At 37.7% G+C, this 22,628-nt stretch overlaps 1 protein-coding gene across 1 annotated transcript; it reads left to right on the top strand.

Annotated features, from left to right (window-relative positions):
• Nucleotides 1-3,597: 3,597 nt before the first annotated feature.
• On the top strand, nt 3,598-4,664 carry LOC139712391 (SNF-related serine/threonine-protein kinase-like). Its single transcript, XM_071624216.1, has one exon. The coding sequence runs from the start codon at nt 3,974-3,976 to the stop codon at nt 4,640-4,642; it is 669 nt and encodes a 222-aa protein (XP_071480317.1). The 5' UTR covers nt 3,598-3,973; the 3' UTR covers nt 4,643-4,664.
• The last annotated feature ends 17,964 nt before the right edge of the window (nt 4,665-22,628 follow it).

The following is a 22,628-nucleotide window of genomic DNA, read 5'->3' as shown; positions in this document are numbered from 1 at the left end:
ATTTTTCTTGACCTTTAATCGCAAATATCTCTATTTGGGAAATATGGACTTATAGTTTTTTGCGAACAAACTCTTCATGTACATGTATCTCACAATAATTTTTTAGAACAGTATTCAAAATTAAAGGCTGACAAAAAGTTCTCTTTGTTGTTTGTTTAATCATTATTCAGAATTATTTTCTACTTAGCATTTATAAGGTCATGGGGTTACAAAGTTCAACAATTCAAGACACTTGATATCTTTTGGTCTCTTCTTCCCTTCTCTTTCTCTGCCCCTCTTGATTATGTGAAACTTTTGTATGCATTAACTTTTGCTGACTCTCCCTATGACATTACAACTCACATCTACCATACACACAGTGAAAAGATTAAGAAATTCAATTTCATTTGTATGCCCCATTGTTTTAGTTTGACTCTTAAACTTCTTTTCAAGGGAAGAAATCATGGCGTGACAAAAAAGGCATTCCAATGAGTGCATACTGATACAGGTATGTATATTACAGTAGCGATGATAAAAAAAAAAAAAAAAAAACAAGCGGAGATAGAACTACGTGTACAGTATTTCTCATTAACTATTTCTCAAACAACCAGCAAAGTTGGTAGGTTTTGCAAACATTTTTTTTTCAGTAATAGATTTTATATCTCATGACTCAGAATACTCTGGATTCAAAACAAGTTAGTCAATCTCAGATTATGATTTCTATATTCATTCATTCATTCATTCATTCATTCCCATTTCTTATCTGATCTAAATTCATATTATTATGAAATAATTATCTTATTGGCTTTCTTATGGGTTAGGCAAGGTTATGCATAAGATTTTTTTCTTTCTATTGTACCATTTGTATGTATGTCAATTACATTCTGCCATGCATTTGAGTATCAGCTGGTGTGGCTAATACAAAATTAGTGTTGTTTAATGAAGGTGGGGTTATTGGTAGGCCTATATATTTGTCAGACAGGGTAATATCAAAATGTGTTACAAGTACATCAAGTTTTAAAAAAGAAAGCCAGCATTTTGGGTTACATAAACAATATACAACAGAGATGTTTTTATAAGTATATCTTCCATATCTTCCAAACCTGGCCCCGTCTTATAAAGACTTGTGATTGATTCAAATCAATAGCAACTTTATGATTGAATGCAAATCCATCTTATAAAAAAGTTATGATTGAAATTAAGACGGAGAACTGCAATCAATCAATCACAGGTTGCGATTGATTGCAGCCTTCAAGAGATTTTTGATTGATTGATTTCTGTCACAAGTTTTATAAGACAGGGCAGTCGATCTACCATTTGAAATTCACAGGTCATGATTTTTACACAGCTGGATTAGTCTCAAATCATAATTATTGGTACTGGTAACATTATGTGAGGATTTATGCTGTGACACAAAATCAAGAGTATCAGTAGTCTCCATGTTCTTGACAATCATTCTGGTGAAGTACATTCAAGTTCCATCATGAAGCCACATCATACAGTATATCAAAATCATCTATTTTCCAGGGGTGGTATTCTGAGACCGTTTTATCTCTGTTGTAAGTCTGTTGTAACAAATCGGTATTCTGAACACCGTTTTATCTCTGTTGTAACTTCTGTTGTAACTTCTGTTGTAACTTGTGTTTTATCTTGCGCACTCTTTGCCTGCGCATACCATTGTCTTAGGGTATGTGCACGCGCGTACAACTGGGCGCAAACCTGAACACCCATTAGATTACACGGTATTCTGAAAACTGTTTTATCTAATGTTGTAAGTCATGATCCGTGCAAATTTATGCTTCTGAGATAAAACAGGGTGGAAGGTGTTTTAACTCTGTTGTAACTTTCGTTTTAACATATGTTAGATAGTGAGACAATTCATTAACTCAACATTGTGGTACGCGAGTTCAAAATAAAAAAAGATATACAAAAAAATGAAAACAATGTATGTATAGAAAGGGAAAAGATAAAAGCAGTTTGACAAAATGTAAACTCATTCCACAATACAAAATTTGGTAACAGTAACATTGCAAGTACATTCGCGTAGCATAATATGCACATAAGAATAGATAAAAACACAAACAAATGAACAGAAAGGTTACCGGCACCGTCGGCAGTTTGTTTCAAGCACGAAAACACAAACTCATAAATACAAAACTTCCTATATACCATGCCAAAGACCCTCTTTTAGAAAGTTTCCTCTGAATTATACTTAATTGATACTGGATATAAAGAAGTAAAAGTCATTAAACTCTATGTATGGTACCGTTTATGATCATTCATCTTTCAAAATATTAAACATTTTTTTCTTTTTACGTGATCTCACTATCTTCACCAATGAGAATTCATTTTCAATACCTTTGGGTGTTTCAAAAATATTTCGTAAGTGCTTGTTCTACGAGAAATTTGAAAAAGCTGACATCGGATATTACATTTTTCACAAATATCAAGAAGTCAGTTAATCTTCTGAATGCTGTGAGTGCCCTTAACATACAATTAATAGTTAACAAAACACAATAAGCATGATAATTTCCTATATCCCTCTAATGGACAATCCTGTGCCAAAATAATGATAATGATAATATTAGTAATAATAATGATAATAATAATACTAATGATATTTAATGATAGTAGTAATGATAATAATAACAAGGCATTGCAAGGGCCTATGAAGCGTACATAATTTTTATAGTTCCCCATAAACCATGAAATTCGGATTCCTCTCACGAACGCCAAAAATCTTATTATTTTTTGAACAAAATTTCAAATAAAAAGTCTCAATTTGAGATAGTTTTTCGAATCCCCGTACCGAACCAACTATACGTCAAAACTGGAAAGAAGGCATAATGATCAAGCTTCTGTTGTAACTTTATTTATCTCTGGCTCTCTTTACCTGCGCATGCCATTGTCCTATTTGTGCGCACGCCAGAGAATGAGCGCTTGTTAAAACGCGCAGAGTTAATCAAGGCGCATTTGCCCAAGGGAGAAATCTTATTGGTTAAAACGTCTTTGATGCTACTTCTAACAAAATTTCCTATTGGATATGATTATTTGGGTGGGTGCGGCTTCTAGGACTTACAACACCGTTAAAACGGTTCTCAGAATACCGATTTACGACTGTTTTAGCGGTGTTGTAACTCACAGACTTACAACACAAGTTACAACAGAAGTTACAACAGAGATAAAACGGTGTTCAGAATACCACCCCAGCCTTAGATCCAAGCTGGCCTGTCCAATCTATGAGATCAGTAATATCATTCAACAATTCATCAACTACATTTTTGGAAGAGATTCATGTTGAAAATACAGAAGGCAAAATAAAGCCTGGAAACTAATTACTTTCTTTACTATGTGCTGTAGAATCATAAAGACATTATTCACAATTATCATCAACACCTTCATCAAAAATACATGTATTATTGACATTGGACAAGTTTGTTTCTACCTATTTGTATGCTGCCCTCTCAAGACGACTTTTCCAAAAGGTTTTGTAAGAATGACTCTGATTGGGCGGTACACCGCACTTGTTAGCCCATCCACCAATAAAAGAAACGATCGATATGTTCCGTAGTTTTATTATGTTGATTCTATCTCGCCGCACTGACTGTACTGAAAAGGGGAAAGCTGGCTGTGTGTGCATGTAGTCTATGTTATGGAGGTTCTGTTAGGAGCCGGTAAATCGGTACGGTAGCCGTAGCTAGACGATACGGCATCGCATCTGCGGCTGGCTAGCTAGCTGTATGCTATCAATGGATGTAGATTCTACGACGTGCTGGTGAAGGATCGAAGATAAGTTGATAGCGAAACCCGAAAACCTGACGGGTGTGTAGTATTGTATACGGTGGGGGAACCGGCTGAGGTCAACTGTTTCGTATTTCAGACCGTGCTAGTATAAATATTGCATATTTTCAGGGAGGAGAGGAAGCAGAAGTATGTCTTAAACAGCAGATAGGTAAGATCCTATCTTGACGCTTTCAATCTTCTTTCCCGCACCATGAGTGGGGCATATTTCAAGCACAATCATGACGCGAAAATCGTCGGCCTGTACGACCTGGAGGAGACGTTGGGACGGGGGCACTTTGCCATTGTCAAGCTCGCCCGGCACATCTTTACGGGTGAAAAGGTAGCGGTGAAAGTCATCGATAAACTCAAGCTAGATGAGGTGTCGCGAGCTCACTTGTTCCAGGAGGTAAAATGCATGAAACTAGTGCAACATCCAAACGTAGTCCGTCTCTATGAAGTCATCGACACACAGACGAAATTGTACCTAATTCTCGAATTAGGAGATGGCGGAGATATGTATGATTACATTATGCAGCATGAAAATGGACTTGACGAGGAGTTAGCAAGAACTTACTTTCGCCAAATTGTCGAGGCCATTTCATACTGCCACAAACGGCGAGTTGTCCATCGAGATTTGAAGCCAGAGAATGTGATATTTTTCAAGAAACAAGGAGTGGTGAAATTGACAGACTTTGGATTCAGTAATTGCTTCAGGCCAGGTGAAAAGCTAGAAACATCATGTGGAAGTCTAGCATATTCTGCCCCAGAGATTTTACTCGGAGATTCTTATGATGCACCTGCAGTTGGTAAGATTTGTAACCACATAAATTTAAAACTGACAAGTTATGTTAGAAATTTTTGCATGCATGAGACTTCGTGAATTTTGTGAGGAGCCAAGAAAGTGAAACACAAAAGTTTTTGTCTAGTCTCTAGAGACTGTACTATACAGTGCATCATTTGAATGCTAGTCAACGATTCGCAAAAGTTTCATCCCACGAAAAAGGCCATCGGCTCCAATATTGCGAAAGTTTCATGCTGAGAATTGGCCTATAAATTTACATGTATTATTTGATTTCACAGTAATTTCAAGTTATAGGTGCAGACGTGCTTGTGCTTGGGCGCTGTTGGATGATACTGCTGATCACTGCTAGCATGATACGAAGATTGCTGAAGTTGAGCCGTCATCAAGAGTAAAGTGTGTAGGTGTTGCTAGGTAACGTTGCCTTCGATGTCTTCTGCACGTCACGCAGTCTGTAGTGATGCCAGGGTGTGCGCTTCTTACTATGACGTCGCAGAAGAAGTTTACTAAAGCTGTCATCATCAGCTGAATCATGAATCGAACTGTGATCGGACCACTGACTACAGTGGATCAGACTTCTTTGGACTCGTGGAAATGGGTCACAAAGAGGAGTTGATAGCATAGGTCTCTGAAGGAAACTTGTGCCGTGCGCCTGCGTACGCATTCGACTAAACCACTGGGTCTATGTGCCTTTAACTGACTCAAATCAAGCTCCAGAACACTGTCACTGACGATCAGATTACTAAATGCAAGCGATATTGATCAAACTTATCAATCCTCAACACTGCTGTTGCCTGCACACGCTGCAAAGTTGGGCAGAAATTGACAAAAGAAAAAAACTCCACTTAATTGCATTTTGCTCAAATCAAAATATAAAAGAATGCAGACTCAAAATCACTGAAATGGATGATATTTATTATAAAGAAGAATTGCAATGTCACAAATGTCCTGACATGTCCATAATTCTTAATTTTGCAGCCAGGCATAGATTTTAATGTGGCCATGTCTAAGTTAATGTACCATACTTTCTACATGTGACTGTTGCATTGTTTTCCAGCATAGGCTATGCACATACACATGTACAAGTGACTGGGGATGATGTGCATCCATAGACTTGAAGTTGGGTCTTGAACATACAGTTATTGTAGAGGCAACACTAACACCAGCATGGAATCAAATTTTATGATTTATCAGGGCTGGTGTTTGCCACTAGGTGAAAAAACAAAGCATTAGGAATTGTCAGCAAGAAGACTAAGAGCGGAGTTCAGTTCAGCAGATGACATTCAGCACCAGACCCAACACTACTATAGCCATCAGACCTACAAAGTGTACAACGTACCTACATGTACAAAGTATGTCACAATTTTTAGGTTAACCAGCTACAGACTGATTACAAATGTACAAGTTCCGGATTATTGCTGGTGCTAGCATTGAGATACAGTAGCACTTACAAAACGTACACCAGCACGGGTACCAAACTTGAAATCATTAATTGTGTTGGAAGAAGTTGACACAAAAGGGAAAAGTGGTATGCGACAGCATGAATTTCAAAGCACCCCTCATCTGCAATTGGATTCTATATTATGGGACACTCGAAGTTTTTGTCTTCTGTTAAATAGTAACTCTGAAATTTCGGCAAGCATTCCATGTACAACTACAAGTACGTCCCCTCAATATCAATACCTCACCACATGCCAAATGTGTGTCCTGCATGCGTCTGTGCTTACAAATGTACTGTAGTGTAAGCAGACAAGGGAGAGTTGGGTGGAGTGGTTCAATGACAAAAATACTATTGTGTGGTGGTGGGGGGGGGGGGAGGAGGGTGTGGTGGATGTATGGAAGTCTTTCTGAAGTTTCTTTGGGATTGCTGTAACACTTGTCTAATATCTTGACCATGTAAACAAAAATACATTACATGACTTATTTGCCCTCATGAAGGTATGTTGTACACATACATTATATGTTCTCTAAGAAGAGTATCTAAGAAGAGCCTTATAGTTATACCTTGTACACTGTACAAACATGTACATGTATACATGAATGTACACAGTGTATGTGTATGTATGTTGTACCTGCATATTGTATGTCAATAGTGAAACTGTTATAAAATTTAGTGAAAAGGTGAAATTCGCATATATTTTATACAAGCAATACGCTCTGTACAAAATACAACCCAGTTGCTCGACCATGGCATTGTTTTCTGCAGAGGTCAAGTGAGTGCTAGAGAATGTGAATTCTGATCTCGTGCCTTGCCGTACAGACACACTCATACACTCATAGTATTTACAACTGTACTCACAATATACATGTACACACTTTACACCTGAGATACAAGCACAAATCATGTTTAGTAGATCTTCAGATTGAAGGAGACAGAATTTGAATTGAATAAGAAGGCACCTTATTCATTTTAGTGACTTACAGTGTACTGTTATCATTCCTTCATAGTATACAATGTATTTGTTTGTTTGTTTGTTTAAAACAAACCTTTGTGCAAAACTAGAGCTGAATACCAGCATAACATGCGGTGTCCAGTAAATTCACCAAGCTGCCACTGGTGTTCTTTTTTGTATCATGATGGATAGACATGGAGAGACATTACATGTTGTTTAAGAATGAGAATAAAACAAACGGAAATCATACAGTGTGCAAATTACAATTGTAGGTCATTACCAATTACTCTTAATTCCTCAGATGAGTACATTTAATCAGGAGTCATTCCGATACTTACCAAGTCTTACAGTCATCACTATGATCCTGCTTTCTATACACATGGATACATCTGGTTGTATACACATACAGTACAATAGTGACACTTCAGGGAATGTAAATTGCTTGCCATTTCAGTAAAATTACAAGTTTGGTACATTTGTCAATTACATGTATATCAGCTACTGATGTATACATATGATGTATAAGTATAACATGGTCACAATCCATGTGTCATACAAATGTAGTGTGTACACACAGTTATCGGAGACATCATTAGATATCTGTTTACAATGTACATGGTTTCTGTCTTAAAACCTGAAGTCTTGGAATTACCCTTTTATGTGAAACAAACAAGAAAGACACATAAACACACACATGCACAAATACACACACACACAATTTATTAATCTATGTGTGATGGACAGAGTTTTTGAACAAGAACGATACCCAAACTCTGATTCAAAGGTGAGACAATGACATCCGAATATGAAATTTTGAGTGGGCACAGAAATAACAAGTTAAACTTAGTGTACAGTGTATTCTAATAGTCCTTCTCTCCTTGTATAAAATGAAAGCATCACCATGCCAGACCTACTTTACGTCCTCTATACAGTCTTGTAGTAAGATACGCGGCATATATAATGATGTGTGTGTAATTATTAGTCATGATGTTTCTTGTCTGCTGTGGTTTGCTTGCTTGCTGGCTCGCTTTCTAGGCACTAGTGCATTTATGAGCTTCCACATCTTGAACCGAATGGAGAATCAAAGCTTAGGAAGGTCAGTGACTAGAGCTCGTACTCTCTTGGTGCACATTTAAAGGCACGAGGTGAGCTAGATGCACTGACACTGCGGAAGTACCACGCTAAGCGCAACCCATTAGAATGGTACAGGGTACCCTTTTATGTCTGCCTGTTTTGGGCTGATTACATAATCGTATCATCCTTTTCTATGACTGCAAGCCTTATGGCTACACAATAGACCCTGGATTCTTTTGTCGAAGACTTCTTTACAGACTTTAGTGGGTATGGAGGAGTGATTGTTCAAAGGCCAGGTGAAAATAGCGTTGTTCCTCATTTATACACAGAAATGGCCAGAGGTGACAGGAAGTGTTGTGTTGATTCAAGACCCTGTCTCTCTCAATGCTTGTTGACAACCATAAAAGTCAGCAAAATACAGGCTTTGACAGTTAGTATCTAGTGTTACTCCCCTAGTGGGAGTGACACCAATATGCTTGATGGGCACCATTATCTCATACAATCAAATGATCAAACAAAAATTGGAAACACTTTATTTGTGCAGAAGATGCAGCCTGCTCCCCTATATGTTCTCTTTCAAGACTTGTATCGATTTCTTTTTACATTGCGTATGCAACGCTTTTCAATCAAGGGTAAACTTTCATAAAGAATACACATGTACTGTACATGTATGTACAGTAGCTACAATTGTATTGTACAGTGTGTACATATTATGTACATATATTTTGTAATTGTAGCTAACAGTACAGAATGTAGGCCAAGATTAGAAACACACACACACACACACACACACAGGCACAAATAATAACGTGGGTACGTAGTACGTAGTCGAAGGCCTACTTGACATTTACAGTCATCTGCCTTAGACTAATACACTCGTAACAACTAACATCTTCAATGAAGAAAAGTCTTGTGCCAAGACATATTTTGATCATGGAATTTGACCTCAACATGTTTATAAAACTGAGTCCGTAGTCCAGTGGCATTAACTGGCCCAGATAAGTGTACATGTACAGCTGTATGCAGGCCTCTGCCTTCATATTGGGGCCTGTGTCACGGAAGATGCCACTATTAATAATAATGTGGACTGAGCCTGAATTAGAATCTTACCCATCCTGCTCAACATGACTCACGTGTCACGCATGTGGACCTTGTTTATATGGAGCACTTTGCCTTAGCGCGGGCAACTACAACTTGTAGTTCATTTCAAGGCCCACTGCAAAATCATGCCATAAAAAGTCTGTGGGTATATGTACAAGTACCTGCTATATTTTCTTTGAGCCTTGCCATTCTCTACACTGTACATGCTGATACTGATGGCATTGTGCCAGCGTTGTCGATTCCCTTGACATCAGCTAAATAAAATTTAAGATAATGGTCACAAGTGAACTCTTCATCTTCCCAGTTTATTTGAAGTAGGGGAATATTGAAAGCAATCATCATTTTATGAGCACTTGTTCACCTTTGTAATGTTTACAAAATAGCTGTACTTGTTATCTACTTTTTTTGTGTGTTTGTTACATTTGGAATGCAGGCCAACAATTTTGTTTTGACATCTTTCAAAGTACATTGTACATAAGCGTTACAGCTGTACTCATATAAAACATTGTATACCCTGTACCTGTAATTTAGAGAATTACATTTTGCATGCCGTTTCAAATGCAGGCCTGTGAAGATGGCTATGTTAGCACTGTACAGCTGTACATCAATGTACAATGTACATATGAGAATACAGTTTCTCCTGAAATTGATAGATTGATCATTTAGACTACCTGGTAGATTGAATTAGGGTCCTTGTGGTAGGATTGGGGATCAGTGTGTACACATACAAAATGTATACAAATGGTGTAAGTGAGGGAATCAGCATGAAGACAAGAGAGTCATGGCATGCCAGTATGTTTGCACATTTCATGTTTGCATACTGGTGCAAAACACTAGCTACAATTGTACATTGTACATGTAACATGTCTGTTCTACAAAGATGGTGGGGGGGGGGGGGGGGGGGGGGCTAACAGCTACGAATAAAATTGTCCCTTATGTGATCAGACCATGCCTGTGCCCTCTGGACAGGAACTGGGGCACGAGGGTGACCTTTCAAGGATCAAGACTTGGTCCCAGGGTAAAGAATTTATTTTTAGTAGCTTGCCAGGGGTTTCTTTTCTCTCATACATCTACTGTTCAAATGTACCTACACCTGCTTCTGCCCTGTTTGTTTTGGTTTGTTCTCTATGACAGTTACCCTGAACAATTGCTTGTACTTGTGACAGATGAGCTGCAGAACATTGCTGAAATGTGCCTGAACATGTACACTGTATCACAGATGATGTATTCAATATGTTTCATACCTTAACACATTGTTTATTAAATCAAAATGTTACACGTACATTGTACGTGTAGGCCCTACACACTGACTGTGATCATATCGGGACGTTCATAGACATTAACTTCGGATCACATTCTTTTTTTTCAATGTTCAATTGTATGGTAGTTGGATTTTTGTGTGATATGTATCAAATCATTTTAAACGATGTCATGATTGAACCCCCCCCCCCAAAAAAAAAAAAAAAAAAAAAAAAACACAAACAAACAAACAAAGCCCATCGTTTAATTCAGAGCAAGCAGGTTAAGAAAGCCAAAATATATAGGGGGGGTCTTTTAATGGCAGGATCAAGAAAAATAGATTGAGTTGTGTAGAATAACAAAACGAAACAGTGATTAGAAGACAACCAAGCAAACATAAAAACTGTTCTAAATGACACCTGTTCTGGTGCAAAGTGATGATAAGAGATTAAGAATGTACGGATGTAGTGCAGGGCCTACTGTAAGCCCAGGCACGTACAGCTCCTGAAATTTAAGTCATATCCTGACTCTGAAACCACTTTACTCATGTTTGTAAGGTTTCACCAAAGACTCATTATGTCATTGTGTACTATGCATTCAGAGAAGGAGATGACAAGATAATTGTGCAGTAAGATTTAGTAAGAACTATGGAAGCAAAATATTAATATTTCGTGTGGTACTCTGGCAATCTTCTCTATTTATAGCAAAAAAAAACCAACAACAACTAAAAGTACAATGTAGCCTTTGTCATCAGAATATCAGGTTCTAAGCATCATCTCTATTAAAACATTGTACAAACGTGTACATGATGTACACACTGCATGTACATGTATGTATACTGTACTTGAACATCTGCATGTGAAGGCACTGTAATTGATACGCTGTATTTGTAAAGTGACAGAGCATTATATACTGTAGGTTGTCACCAGCCATATACTGTAGGTTGTTTTTATCAAATGTGAATGGCTTGGCACAATTAGGAAGGAAGTACATATGTGTACATGTTACATACAATGTACATTGCACATTTGTATGTGTGGTGTCAGATAATAGAGTACATACTGTACATTATGTATATAATTCACCTACCCTACAACTAGAAATCAATTACCAATAGTGGGAAAGACAGATATTAGAAGACTGTGCCTTTAATGCCACATGTGTTCTAGATGTACAATGTACATGTACATGTGTAACTACATGTATCTCATGTACAGTGTACAGTACACTTTGTAGTTGGAAGTCAGAAACAAGTCTGCCTGGTCAAAGATTCGAGGAACCAGCCTGAATGGGAGGTAGAGATTCTGAGGGATTTTGGACCACAAGAGAACGTCTTGTTTATATTCATGTTTTGAGACATACGGTAGGTGTATCTCTGATGTGTTTAGAAGCTGAGGTGTTTTCACTACAATGGGTCTCAGCATACAGCTGTAGACTGCAACAATAACAGCAAAAAAAGATTTCATACAAAATCTGTGTCGCAAAGTCCATGAACTGTCAATATGCAATTCTCAATGTACATTATCAATGTAGGCCCTAAGAGTTTATTTCTTTAAGTCCCATGACAGAAACGAATCATGCTTGAGGGTCAGTCTGTTCAAGTGGCAAGGGTTCTCCCAAAATCAACAGAATGTGATTGGAAAACACCATGACACCAGGATTTGTCAAACATGTTAGTAGAAACATGTTTGGGGTGAATGTTTATTCTAGTTTGCTTTTTACTAACATTTGTATGTACAACTGTACATTGTACATACAATGTACAATTGTACAAATATATGTACAGAAACAGAAAATGAGTTTCTAGTCATGGATGCAAACAAGCTCCTTTGTAAGTGTGAAGCCATCTATATGCCTTATTAAAGAAAAGGTGATAAGATACAGGAGGATAGAGAGCTAACAACTAGGTGTATGCATTCCACACCATGATCAGATTGGTTTTAAATAATAGATAAAGTAAATTCAAATGAACAGAATGATAAAGTGGTTTCATCAAAAGCCCATCCAGCTTTAAGGAAGTGAAGAAATATTATAAAGTTTTTGTACATGTATGTTTTCTCCGAAAACAGTGATACTGAGGACAACCATATCGTATGCACTTCTGAGAGGAGGAAATGTTGTCATCATTCCATAAAACCTCGCTGTGACATATGTATTCATAAATCTTTACCAAGTTTCCTGTTTTGACATGAAATCAATAAGTTACCAAACTTCTCATCAAGTCATTGGCAGTCTTTAACAACCTGGCAATTATGTTTGTTATCAGAAGCATCTGATTGTTTGCAAAATTAAATGATAGTAAGCATAATTTTTATCTAGTATTTTGTGTACATACCGACGGAAGAGTTACAATGTATTAGGTATGACATCATTGCCTTTTCTGTGTGTGTTTGTGTAATTACGACCATCATCACTACATTGTGATAACATTTGCACTTTAGGATGGTATACATGTAACGCTTTATTTCTTGTCCAATTTTGATCAAACCTTTAAATAAGTCCTAGATTCTGGTTTTACTGTAAAGTCAACATAAATGCACATCATGACATGGAATTGCACTTTTAATTTGACTTGAACCTGTGAGACATTACAACAAATTTTGGCCCGAGTGATGAGGAAAAAAGCCACAGATGTTCATATCATCTGAAGTCTGGTCCATCGGATGTTTGAGATGACTCAGTGGACGCCACTGCAGTGATAACAGTATTTTATAATCTGAAACCTGATCTTGATAGATAGCTTCAATGTAGCGTGCCAGGGGAGATTACTCTCGGCCGATTAGTCCTGACACCACATGAAAACATCGAACTAAAGTGGCATGAACTTGGAAAGAATTGTATCTTTCAGACCATCCTTCTTGAAGGGAGCAAGATAAAACTCCATAGTATTTGTGGTATTCAGTTGAGTGTGAAATGCTAGAAAAACAAACTCAACATATAATATACAGTTGTTGTACACAGATTGTACTTCACAATACATGTACATGTATATCATGTACAAGTTACGAGTATAGAGAATTATTTACTGCAGTTGAAAGATGACAATTTGATGGATTTCGGAGTCATATCAAATGCAAGTTTTACACAAGTGCCATGGATGTACAGTGGAGAGGTTTGTATAATGTGTACAGTGTAGGCCTACAAATGTACAATGTACTTGTATGTGGGACCATGGTACGGGAGTTTTGAACTTGGCAGTATTATCTATTAGAAGGTAAAACTTGTTATGCCAAGCATGCAGATTTTTTTTTTTTCTCTGTTGTTTACCTAAGTTTGATAATTGCTTATAAAATCCACATACAGGTGTATGCTTGGAATTGATACACTGTGTCTTTGAAACACTAACTGAACGTCTACAGCATGTTTTGTACTTGCTGTATAGGCCTACATGTTGTTATATTTTACATTGTAGGTATACTATCAAATGTCACATATTGATTTAAAAAAATCAGAGTTAATGTTATGATTCTGCACTATTTCAGGATTTCTAGTAGAAAAATCTCCCTGCAATACCATACCTCTGAGTAAAGACTGCAGTGCCAACTAATGGTGAAAGATTGTTCAATGTACAATTGTATGTTGCGAAATCAAATTTTCTGAGGTTTACATCCAAAAGACTACACCCTGACCACCAAATGAATGACCTCCTTTTCAAAATATCAGGGGGATGTGCCGATAGAATGGTACATGTATCTGTTGGACAAATCAAAGTCTGATGTGTTACAATGTGTTTCATGCACGTTCACTTGAATACACATGTAGACAGTTTGCTGGGTTGGCTACAATAGTGTATAATAGTGTTGAATGCGTGCTGAGTTTGGCCTTGTAACAACATCAACCATGTCTGTCACACCATTAATTTCAATCTGCATGTGTGAAATATAAATAATCATTAATTTGCAGCACAATGAATTTGTAGGACTGCGCTTGGGTTCATCCAAGATCATATCAGGTTGTGATATTTGAATAACATTTTTTCCCCCTGTTTTTATTTATAAAAAGAAAGAAAGAAGGTAATAGCAGTTTGATAATTAATAAAAAAAAGAAACAAACGAAAGAAAAAAACATACACGTATCATGCAGCAATGACATTGTTCTGATGGCCTTCACAAGATGTGCACATTGTCCAAGCCAACGTTTATTAACATGAGGCAGCTTTCAGTCATCACAATCAATCACTTGACCTATAAACGATAAGGAAGAGGGAAGGGGGGAAGTGGGTGGTACTTCCACCCTGTATTTTCAAAAGGCAATCTACAAGTTTGTCTCGTCCATTCGCTGCATACAGTCCCACCACTGACTGCACATTGGGGTACATGGTTGTACTGAACCAGCTAAAGCACTGAAACATTCCTACCCTGTGTGTTTGTTGTGGATTTCAGGAAGCCGGGCCAGATGTCAACAAGATAGCTCCATGAATGTAAACCTGTGTGCCCAACCATGGGAATGTTCCCCCCTCCCACTTCCTGATTCCTGATGCTGACTTAGCCTTGATTCCAGACTCACATTCTGACTCAAATTCCTGTTAGGCTGTATAACAAATACACCAATAATCTAGATTATAATGTGAATGCTTTAGGGCAATAAAGGCAGAAATGATTGGATGTAGAAAAAAATTGTATCAACATTTTCTTTTTTTGGGGGGGGGGGGGGTGGGGGGATTGAGGGGAGGAAGTTGTTAAGTTTTCATGTGTGTTGTTACTTTGTAAGCCTTAGGCCTATAGACATTCGTTGATAGAGACAGTGCCTGTGATAGCAAATTTTGCTTTCCTAAAACTTGAAGCTATAGTGCATTTAGAACAAAGCACTAGACAATTCAAACGAAGCTCCTATTGTACATGTACATATTGTGAAATGTCACACAGCCAGAAATGCAGTGCCATGTAAACTATTACATGACCAAATCAATGCCATCTCCAGACAAATTTAGTGAAGTTATGAGAGCCTGGAAAAAAGAATTACTTTAGTCCATGAAAGTAAGCATGGTCAGGGAAGCACGTGAGAGAATTCGGTGATCACCATACAGTTGTAGCTTAAAGCAGTCTTCATACTACAGTACTTTTATTTGTGGAGCAAAGTTGGCTTTTCAAATGTGTTTGAATACAATGCAGACCTACATGTTTCAGCATACAACTGTAGCTGCTATTTAATAATTTTTTATTTTTGTCCACAAAACTTTGTTAACTCGTTCTATACTGAATTCTGAAATCCCATAGACTTAATACACAGGTCACCAGGTGCCCGTAGGAAAAGGGTTAAAAAGTGCACTGAGAAAAAAACAACAAGATGAAAATAACGTCTGTATTGTAGATGTGTGTTAGGCTCTTTCATTTCCATAAATATTTTTTTCCATTTTATTTTTGTTTTTGTTTTTGCTAATGTATGCTCTTGCCACCTTTGCGCACACTGTCACACACAAAAGCTCGAAGGAATGGTAAACCATCATGTACCCAAAAATTTGCAGGTCCTGCCCCTGTGTTGGGATGGTTGACATACTTGCAGAGAGCAGCAACATGTTGCAAATATGGACAATTTTAATACAGAAAATATGATGTATAGATGAGTCAGTGAAAGTCCCATGGTGTTGTTGTTACTATTTTTTTTTTTGTAATGATGTTCAAAGAAAAGGCTGTTTGCCTTTTTTCTGCAAAAGTGTGTATTTGTGTGTTTTTTCTCAATTGGGTTCGTGCCAGTGTAAAACAGCTGTTTATTCCTACATCCTATGCGGTATTGTGTATTGAACCTACAAATGTATGACAGAAAGTTGTGGTACATAGCTTGTAGATTTGCAAGAAAAAGTATAAAATAAAATCAATCTTCCCTTTTGTGCAACTTTTCCCAATCTCCCCTTTCAACCCATGCGGGATGCAGCTGTTCCCTGGGGGCCAAATTTGCCTTGTATCTCTGTGATCCAACCAGTCTCACCTAGAGAACTCACAACACATAATACTGACAGTAGAGTCACACATATTAGTAGATCTATACTTGAGTGCAACTGTTTCAGAAGAGACTCCATGCTATAAAATGTTTTATGATGCAGTTGTTGACACTGCAGTTAATGAATCTGTCAATGTGCACCTATCAGTAAACATAGACAATTAATCTTATCTAGGAGCATTCATGTTTTTTTTAACATATAGTCATGCTTAAAGCTTATAGGAGATCTGCAGTTAAAAACAAAACAAAACAAAACACCCCCCTAAAAAAAGAGAAGAAGAAGAAGAAATGTTAGCATATCACAGATATAGAAGCTGCATTGGTACAGATGAATGTATGCATTTTGACATTTTTACACTGCTCTTTATGTCAGTCACGTACATGTAGCTTATTGTACCATGTACATTGTACAGCACATGTCCGCACAGTGCAGATCGACTGCAACTTGCGTTTGAACTTGCATGCTTTCACACATTGTGCCAAGATTTAATTAGGTTCTTGGAATAGCTGTAATGTGATTTCCCATGGCCTAATTCATGTCAGATATGTCCAGAGAAATGCAGTATGAGTGTGCAAAGATGATATTTTTGGACTAAGGAGAAAAGGGGAAAAAAGAGTATTAATTTTTCTTTTGAGGGTTTTTCCCCCTTTCTTATGTAGCTGCACTGTGCTGAAAAGCCAAATTTGATTTTGGTTCTCTATGATTTCTCTGTTCTTCCTAATTTGTCTTTATTCTTTTGTTTTCATTTTAAGAATCTTGTAGGTACAGTACTGTACAAGTATGCAGTGAACTTGAAGTAATTTAATTATATCATAGACAGTGCAGAAATGCAGTGGAGTAAACTGTACCTATGTGTAATTTATGGTTTCATGAAGGCACTACATGTACAGTACATGTATGTACATGTTCTTGTGGCAGCAGATGGTGGTGCTTTCAACAGAGGTTATGTACATGTAGTTAGGGGGAAACACCATAATATTTAGTTGCACTCTCTACTGGTGTGATTGAACAGACTGGATACATTTCATATACACTTATATAGTATCTAAAACACTTGTTGCAAATGCATGATTAGTTTTCCTCCCCTTCTCCTTCTTTTACACCTCCTTTTCTACCAACATTTTCACGGCTGGATATTTGAATTATAATTGTGTAATAATTAGTGACGATAATGATACAGTGTACATACAATTTCTATAGCGCCATTTTTATGCCTCCGCCACGAAGTGGTGCCGGAGGCATTATGTTTTCGGGTTGTCCGTCCGTCCGTCCGTCCGTCCTCAATGCAAATGCTTGACCGCAGGGATACCATGCATGGAGTTTGAAAATGAGGGCACATTTAATAGCCATTTATATTTTCTTTTAAGTAGCTGGCCTTGGTTTAGATTGCATTGTTTCACATGCTCATTTTTTCTATGTATTGGCATTGTAGAGTAAAGAGACTGGAAAGGGTCGAACAAGCTACAAGTTTCATAATGCATTAAAGTGTTTGCATGCTGTGAAAGCGGAAAATTTTAGAAACCCTGACCGTAGAAATTTGCGCATTTCGCACAACACAAAATTAGCTCAAAAATAAAAGTATGTGAATGTTTTTGAATATATGTCATATTCATTCTATCTCTTTGATTCTGCAGAATAAAGCACATACATTGTACTATGTGTATATTAAAGCAAATTTTTTGTGTGTATTGAGTGTAGTATCATTAAAAAAAAATCTCTATTTGATGATGACCTTCCTTTATACATATTAAACATAACTTTGAGAATGGTATTTATCTGTTTTTGTATTCAAACTCTTTCATATGTAGGCCTACATTGTACATGTATGTGTATGCATAAAGCCTACTCACTTAGACTATAGTGTACACACGGCTTGGGGAATCGCATCTTCGGATGTTTGTTGCGCAACCTTCCGACTGCTAGTGCATGCGCACAAGTGCATTCCTGTGGATAGTCGCTACCAGCCTGATAGTGCGTATGCTAAAAGCGTATGAGAAATATCTCTGATGCTTGTAGCTCTGTCACCACTGGGCCCGGCAGCACGGAGGAAATGTCTGCTTTAGCTATTAGAGAGAGGTAATGGGATTATGGGACATTTTGCCCTGCTGTATGCTAATCCAGATAGGCATATCAGCAATATTGAGGTGCCGGAGATTCACGGTCTCCCCCTTATGGTTGCGAGTACACATTATGCCGCTATTGGAATTAACCCCATTAGCGAGGAATCAACTTTTCTCAGCCAATTACCAAAAGAGAGAAAACTCATTGTGGAGTCACGGAGCGACCGCATGCCTAAAGTTTGAGACTCGCTCATTGCATTTTAATGTAGCTTCGATTCTAAAGGTCTCGCCAAAATTTTAGACTTGCATGAAGCATAATGTTGATGCTGAAGTGGAAAAGCCACATGGTAGTACAACCTACATCTTGCCTTTCCTGTTCAAGATCACCAGATTGAATCAGAAAAAAAAAGTGACCTTTGCAGACTTTAAGGCCTTTTGCAACTGACTGCACACAGTTCACAGTTTTAGGTTTAACAGATTAACATGTACCCCATCATCTTTCATATGGCACGACATGTCCTCATGCACCCTTTTAATTCGTGCTAGGGTTACATGCACATTTCAATCAAAAACTTATGGGTTCTTTATGATTCAATAAGAAATCTTCTTTACAAACTCCAGTGTGCACTGATTCTCTTATCCATAGAAGCTGTCGGAAAAATTTGCATTAATCGTCAATTTGTGATAATCTTGTGAAAGTGATTTGACAGTCACGCAAAGAAAACATGCAGGCCAGCCGTGTATATGAGAAGTGCTGCACATTTAAAAAATGTGCGTCTGTCAAGGAATTATCATGCAACTTCGGTGTGCGCTGCTTGACTGCCAAAATTGAACGAAACATCTTGTTTAGATTTTAAAAAAAAAGAGTCTTGCTCCAGAGTATAATTCAGAATGTGATCACGATCAAGCTTTCCCATAAAATTTTTGGTGCTGCACTGCAAATTAAAAGCAATGATAGCTGACATGATAATTATCATCGTGTTATTTTGGGAAGTGTACTGCTGCCTGTTGATTCAATTTAATGCACGCATGAAATAGCTCTCATGTTGGAATTACCCAAAAAGTTGATCTACTGTAGCAAGCATTCCTTCAGGGTGTTTCTGGAATTTTGCTGTTTTTTTATTTTTATGTTCATCATGATGAGTGTTTGCCACAATGTGGCAGTGGATTTGTGTTTATTTTGTGATGAATATAAAGGTGTATAACTTTCATGTAGTGGTATCCTGTTTAATACCTCTTGATGGATTATCTTTTGTAGTCTCTGTCTTTTTTGTTTTATGTGCTTTTTCTACATATATGGATATATGTAGAATCAAATTTCATTTCCTCACAAAAAAATAAAAAGAAATTAAAAAATGATTTTATGCAGTAGGCAATACAGCTTATTTTTGACCTTGACTGTTAGTTTATTATTAAAGTGGTCTGACTCACAGCAAATGTCCTATCTTCACAATTGAAGTCACACACACACACACACACGCACACACACACACACACACACACACACGCACACACAATCAATTATCCACAGTCACAGTTGTTTAGCATGCCGTGAGAGGCTGCATTATTTACAATGGACTATGTAGCAGCACACTTTGAAACAACAATTAGTGTAAGTGTACATGTACATTCTATATTCATAATCACACAATGTACAGTCTCCATTTACACATAACCCACATTGTGATGTACAGTACGTTGTCCAATGTACAGTATGAGGACTTTGAGTGTCTGTCTTAAAGGAACTTTGGGGCAAAAATAGCAATAAATATTGATTATTCACTTACAATTTTATGCATACAATGTACCATACTGCATACGCCGTATATTTGGTGAATCTAACGTTTTCGCAGATCGGACTTCCCGTCAAGTTGGCGAGTGGTTAGATTCACGATCGTAGAGTAAAACAATGGGTACATAGAAATCTACATGCATACACCTCAATGTTGCATTCATGTCGAGATCAGAGTCAATATTTTTAGATGTTTTAAAATTCTTGAATAGCACCGGACTTGCCAAATTTGCAAAAATAAAGACCACGCGATACTATTAGTTATCCCCTGCTTGTTCACGAAATACGGGCAAATATCTACGGTCTGGTGCCATATTCCATGAGGCCGAAGGCCGAATGGAATATGGCACCAGACCGTAGATATTTCCCGTATTTCGTTAGAACAAGCAGGGGGTAATGATTTTATCTTTTAGTGTAAGTGCTAACCTTCTTCTCGCTGATTTCCCCTCGTGAATGATGTTGAAATCGCCGGCTGTCAGCCATGACCATGTTGACTTAGGCCTACGTCTCGCGAGCTGATTACTGCATGCGATGCGCGCATACAAATACATACACGTACATGCCATAAGATACTGCAGTGCAGTAGCCAGATAAGTTGCTGTTGTTTATCAAGCGTCTAGTGGTCTCAGGTTATGTGCGCAATAAGCTTGAGGACCGCGCGCTGTCCATTTGTTTTGTACAGGATTAGCGTGCACTTTCCTATAAGCGTCTTTGGTTCACGCGCAGCTGGCTGTGTAATACAGTATCATGACGTCATATCCACGTAATACGGGATACATTAAGTGGTTGATTGACCAATGAGATTGCAGAATTCACGATCACTAAAAGATAAATGTATATCATGGTGTACACAGTATCAGTATGTCTTTCTGTGCAGTGCACAATCTACATTGTGAACAAATAGCTTTCATGGCAGTTGTTACAGTACGGGTAGTCACGCTAGAATATGTTCAGTGCTGTGTATGTAATTGTGTCATAATGTGCTTTCAATTCCCTGTTATAAGCTGAATGAATAGGCGTCATTAGTTCGCAATGTGGGCATGCTTCTGGGTCTCTCTTGATATGGGTAGACCTTTCAAGAATTTCAACGAATAAAAGGCAAACTGAATATTGTGAAAAGTCGTGTAGAATACTATAGTCCTTTTTTTTTTAATAGGCCTAGTTATAGCATGTTAGATTCTACCATTCAACATATTTGCAGGTGAGATGAAAGCAAAACAGTATACTTGCAAGTGCAACAATTTCCAACTCGAATGTAATTGTAGTTCTCAATTCCTCACATGTTCTTTATCACTTCAAAAGTAATGCAGATGATATGCATTGCTACACATAACATGATTAATTACCTTTTCATTTTTTCATTGTTATGAACGGAGCGGTGTACAAATGTATATTAGTGAATTGATATTTTCATTCTGGTGTTGTCTTACACTGATAAAGGAGTGCTGAATGCATATACCTTTCTTTTCATCCAGTACGGAGAGACACTTTATAATATGTACGTATTAAGCAGTTGTTTTAATCCTCCCTTCATTTCTCCTGTATACACTCCCATGCACCACTATCTCATCCATGCATTAATACATCCAGCTGAAAGAGCTTGCGTCTTAACTTGAGTATGGCTGGTTGTGTGCTGCATTGATCGATAATGCTGCGCTGTCCCCCCAAACTGCCTTGTACACTATGCTGTGCAGCATGCATCGTGCCAAAAGATTCCGTCAAAGGATTCTTGAAAATCTCAACACTCTCACACACATACACACATGAGCATGCACGTAATCGTGCTCAAGTTCCCCTTCGCAGCATTCTGTGCCCACCCCTAGCAATCCTTCAGAATATGCTAAAAATAAATCAACACAAAGGAATGCTGTCTCAGATTTTAAGTTTGTCAATTTCTTCACAAAAAGTCGCAACAGCAATTGGTCTCCAGTCCACATGGATTTGTTTTTTCTTCCCTATCTCTTTCTCCCCCTGAATTATTGTGTGACTGCTCTAAGTGAAACGTGCTCTTGGAATTAGCAGAGGGGGAAAGTGATGGTTTTTCTCTCAATTTTCAATCTACTGGCTCTCTTTCACGGTGAAGCCTGACCTAATTTTTCTGAATTTGCGCAATTATGCCTGTGTTGTACGCTTCGGGAAGAAATTAGATTATGATATCTATTTTGCCGTTGAGGTCATGCGATGAAAGTGTAGTTTATTTGCATGTTAACCTGTGGTATGCAAGCTATGCTTTCGGGTTAAGTTGCCTTCCCTTTTACCAGTAGTTCTTCCTTCTCAAAGGGCCATGTCAGAATAACTCAGTGATATCCATGTTCAGCTCTTTTAAAGACAACACTACAAATGAATTGTATGTGTACATTATACCTAAAACAAAAGTACAAAAATATGTTTGCAATTTGTGGGATGGCAAACTTTATTTCCAAACTTCAATGTCTGTGGCGCCACAATCATTGCTGCTACATAAATCCGA

Source organism: Diadema antillarum, unplaced genomic scaffold, assembly GCF_040938485.1.
Source record: "Diadema antillarum isolate AM-2024a unplaced genomic scaffold, OU_Dant_1.0 seq00001800_RagTag, whole genome shotgun sequence".
Taxonomy (NCBI): domain Eukaryota; kingdom Metazoa; phylum Echinodermata; class Echinoidea; order Diadematoida; family Diadematidae; genus Diadema; species Diadema antillarum.
The sequence above is the reverse complement of the archived record's forward strand: the minus strand, read 5'-3'. Positions and strand labels throughout refer to the sequence as shown.

What these genes read in the sequence shown, in the direction of transcription:
- LOC139712391 (XM_071624216.1), top strand. Translation starts at nt 3,974, where the DNA reads ATGAGTGGGGCATATTTCAAGCACAATCATGACGCGAAAATCGTCGGC.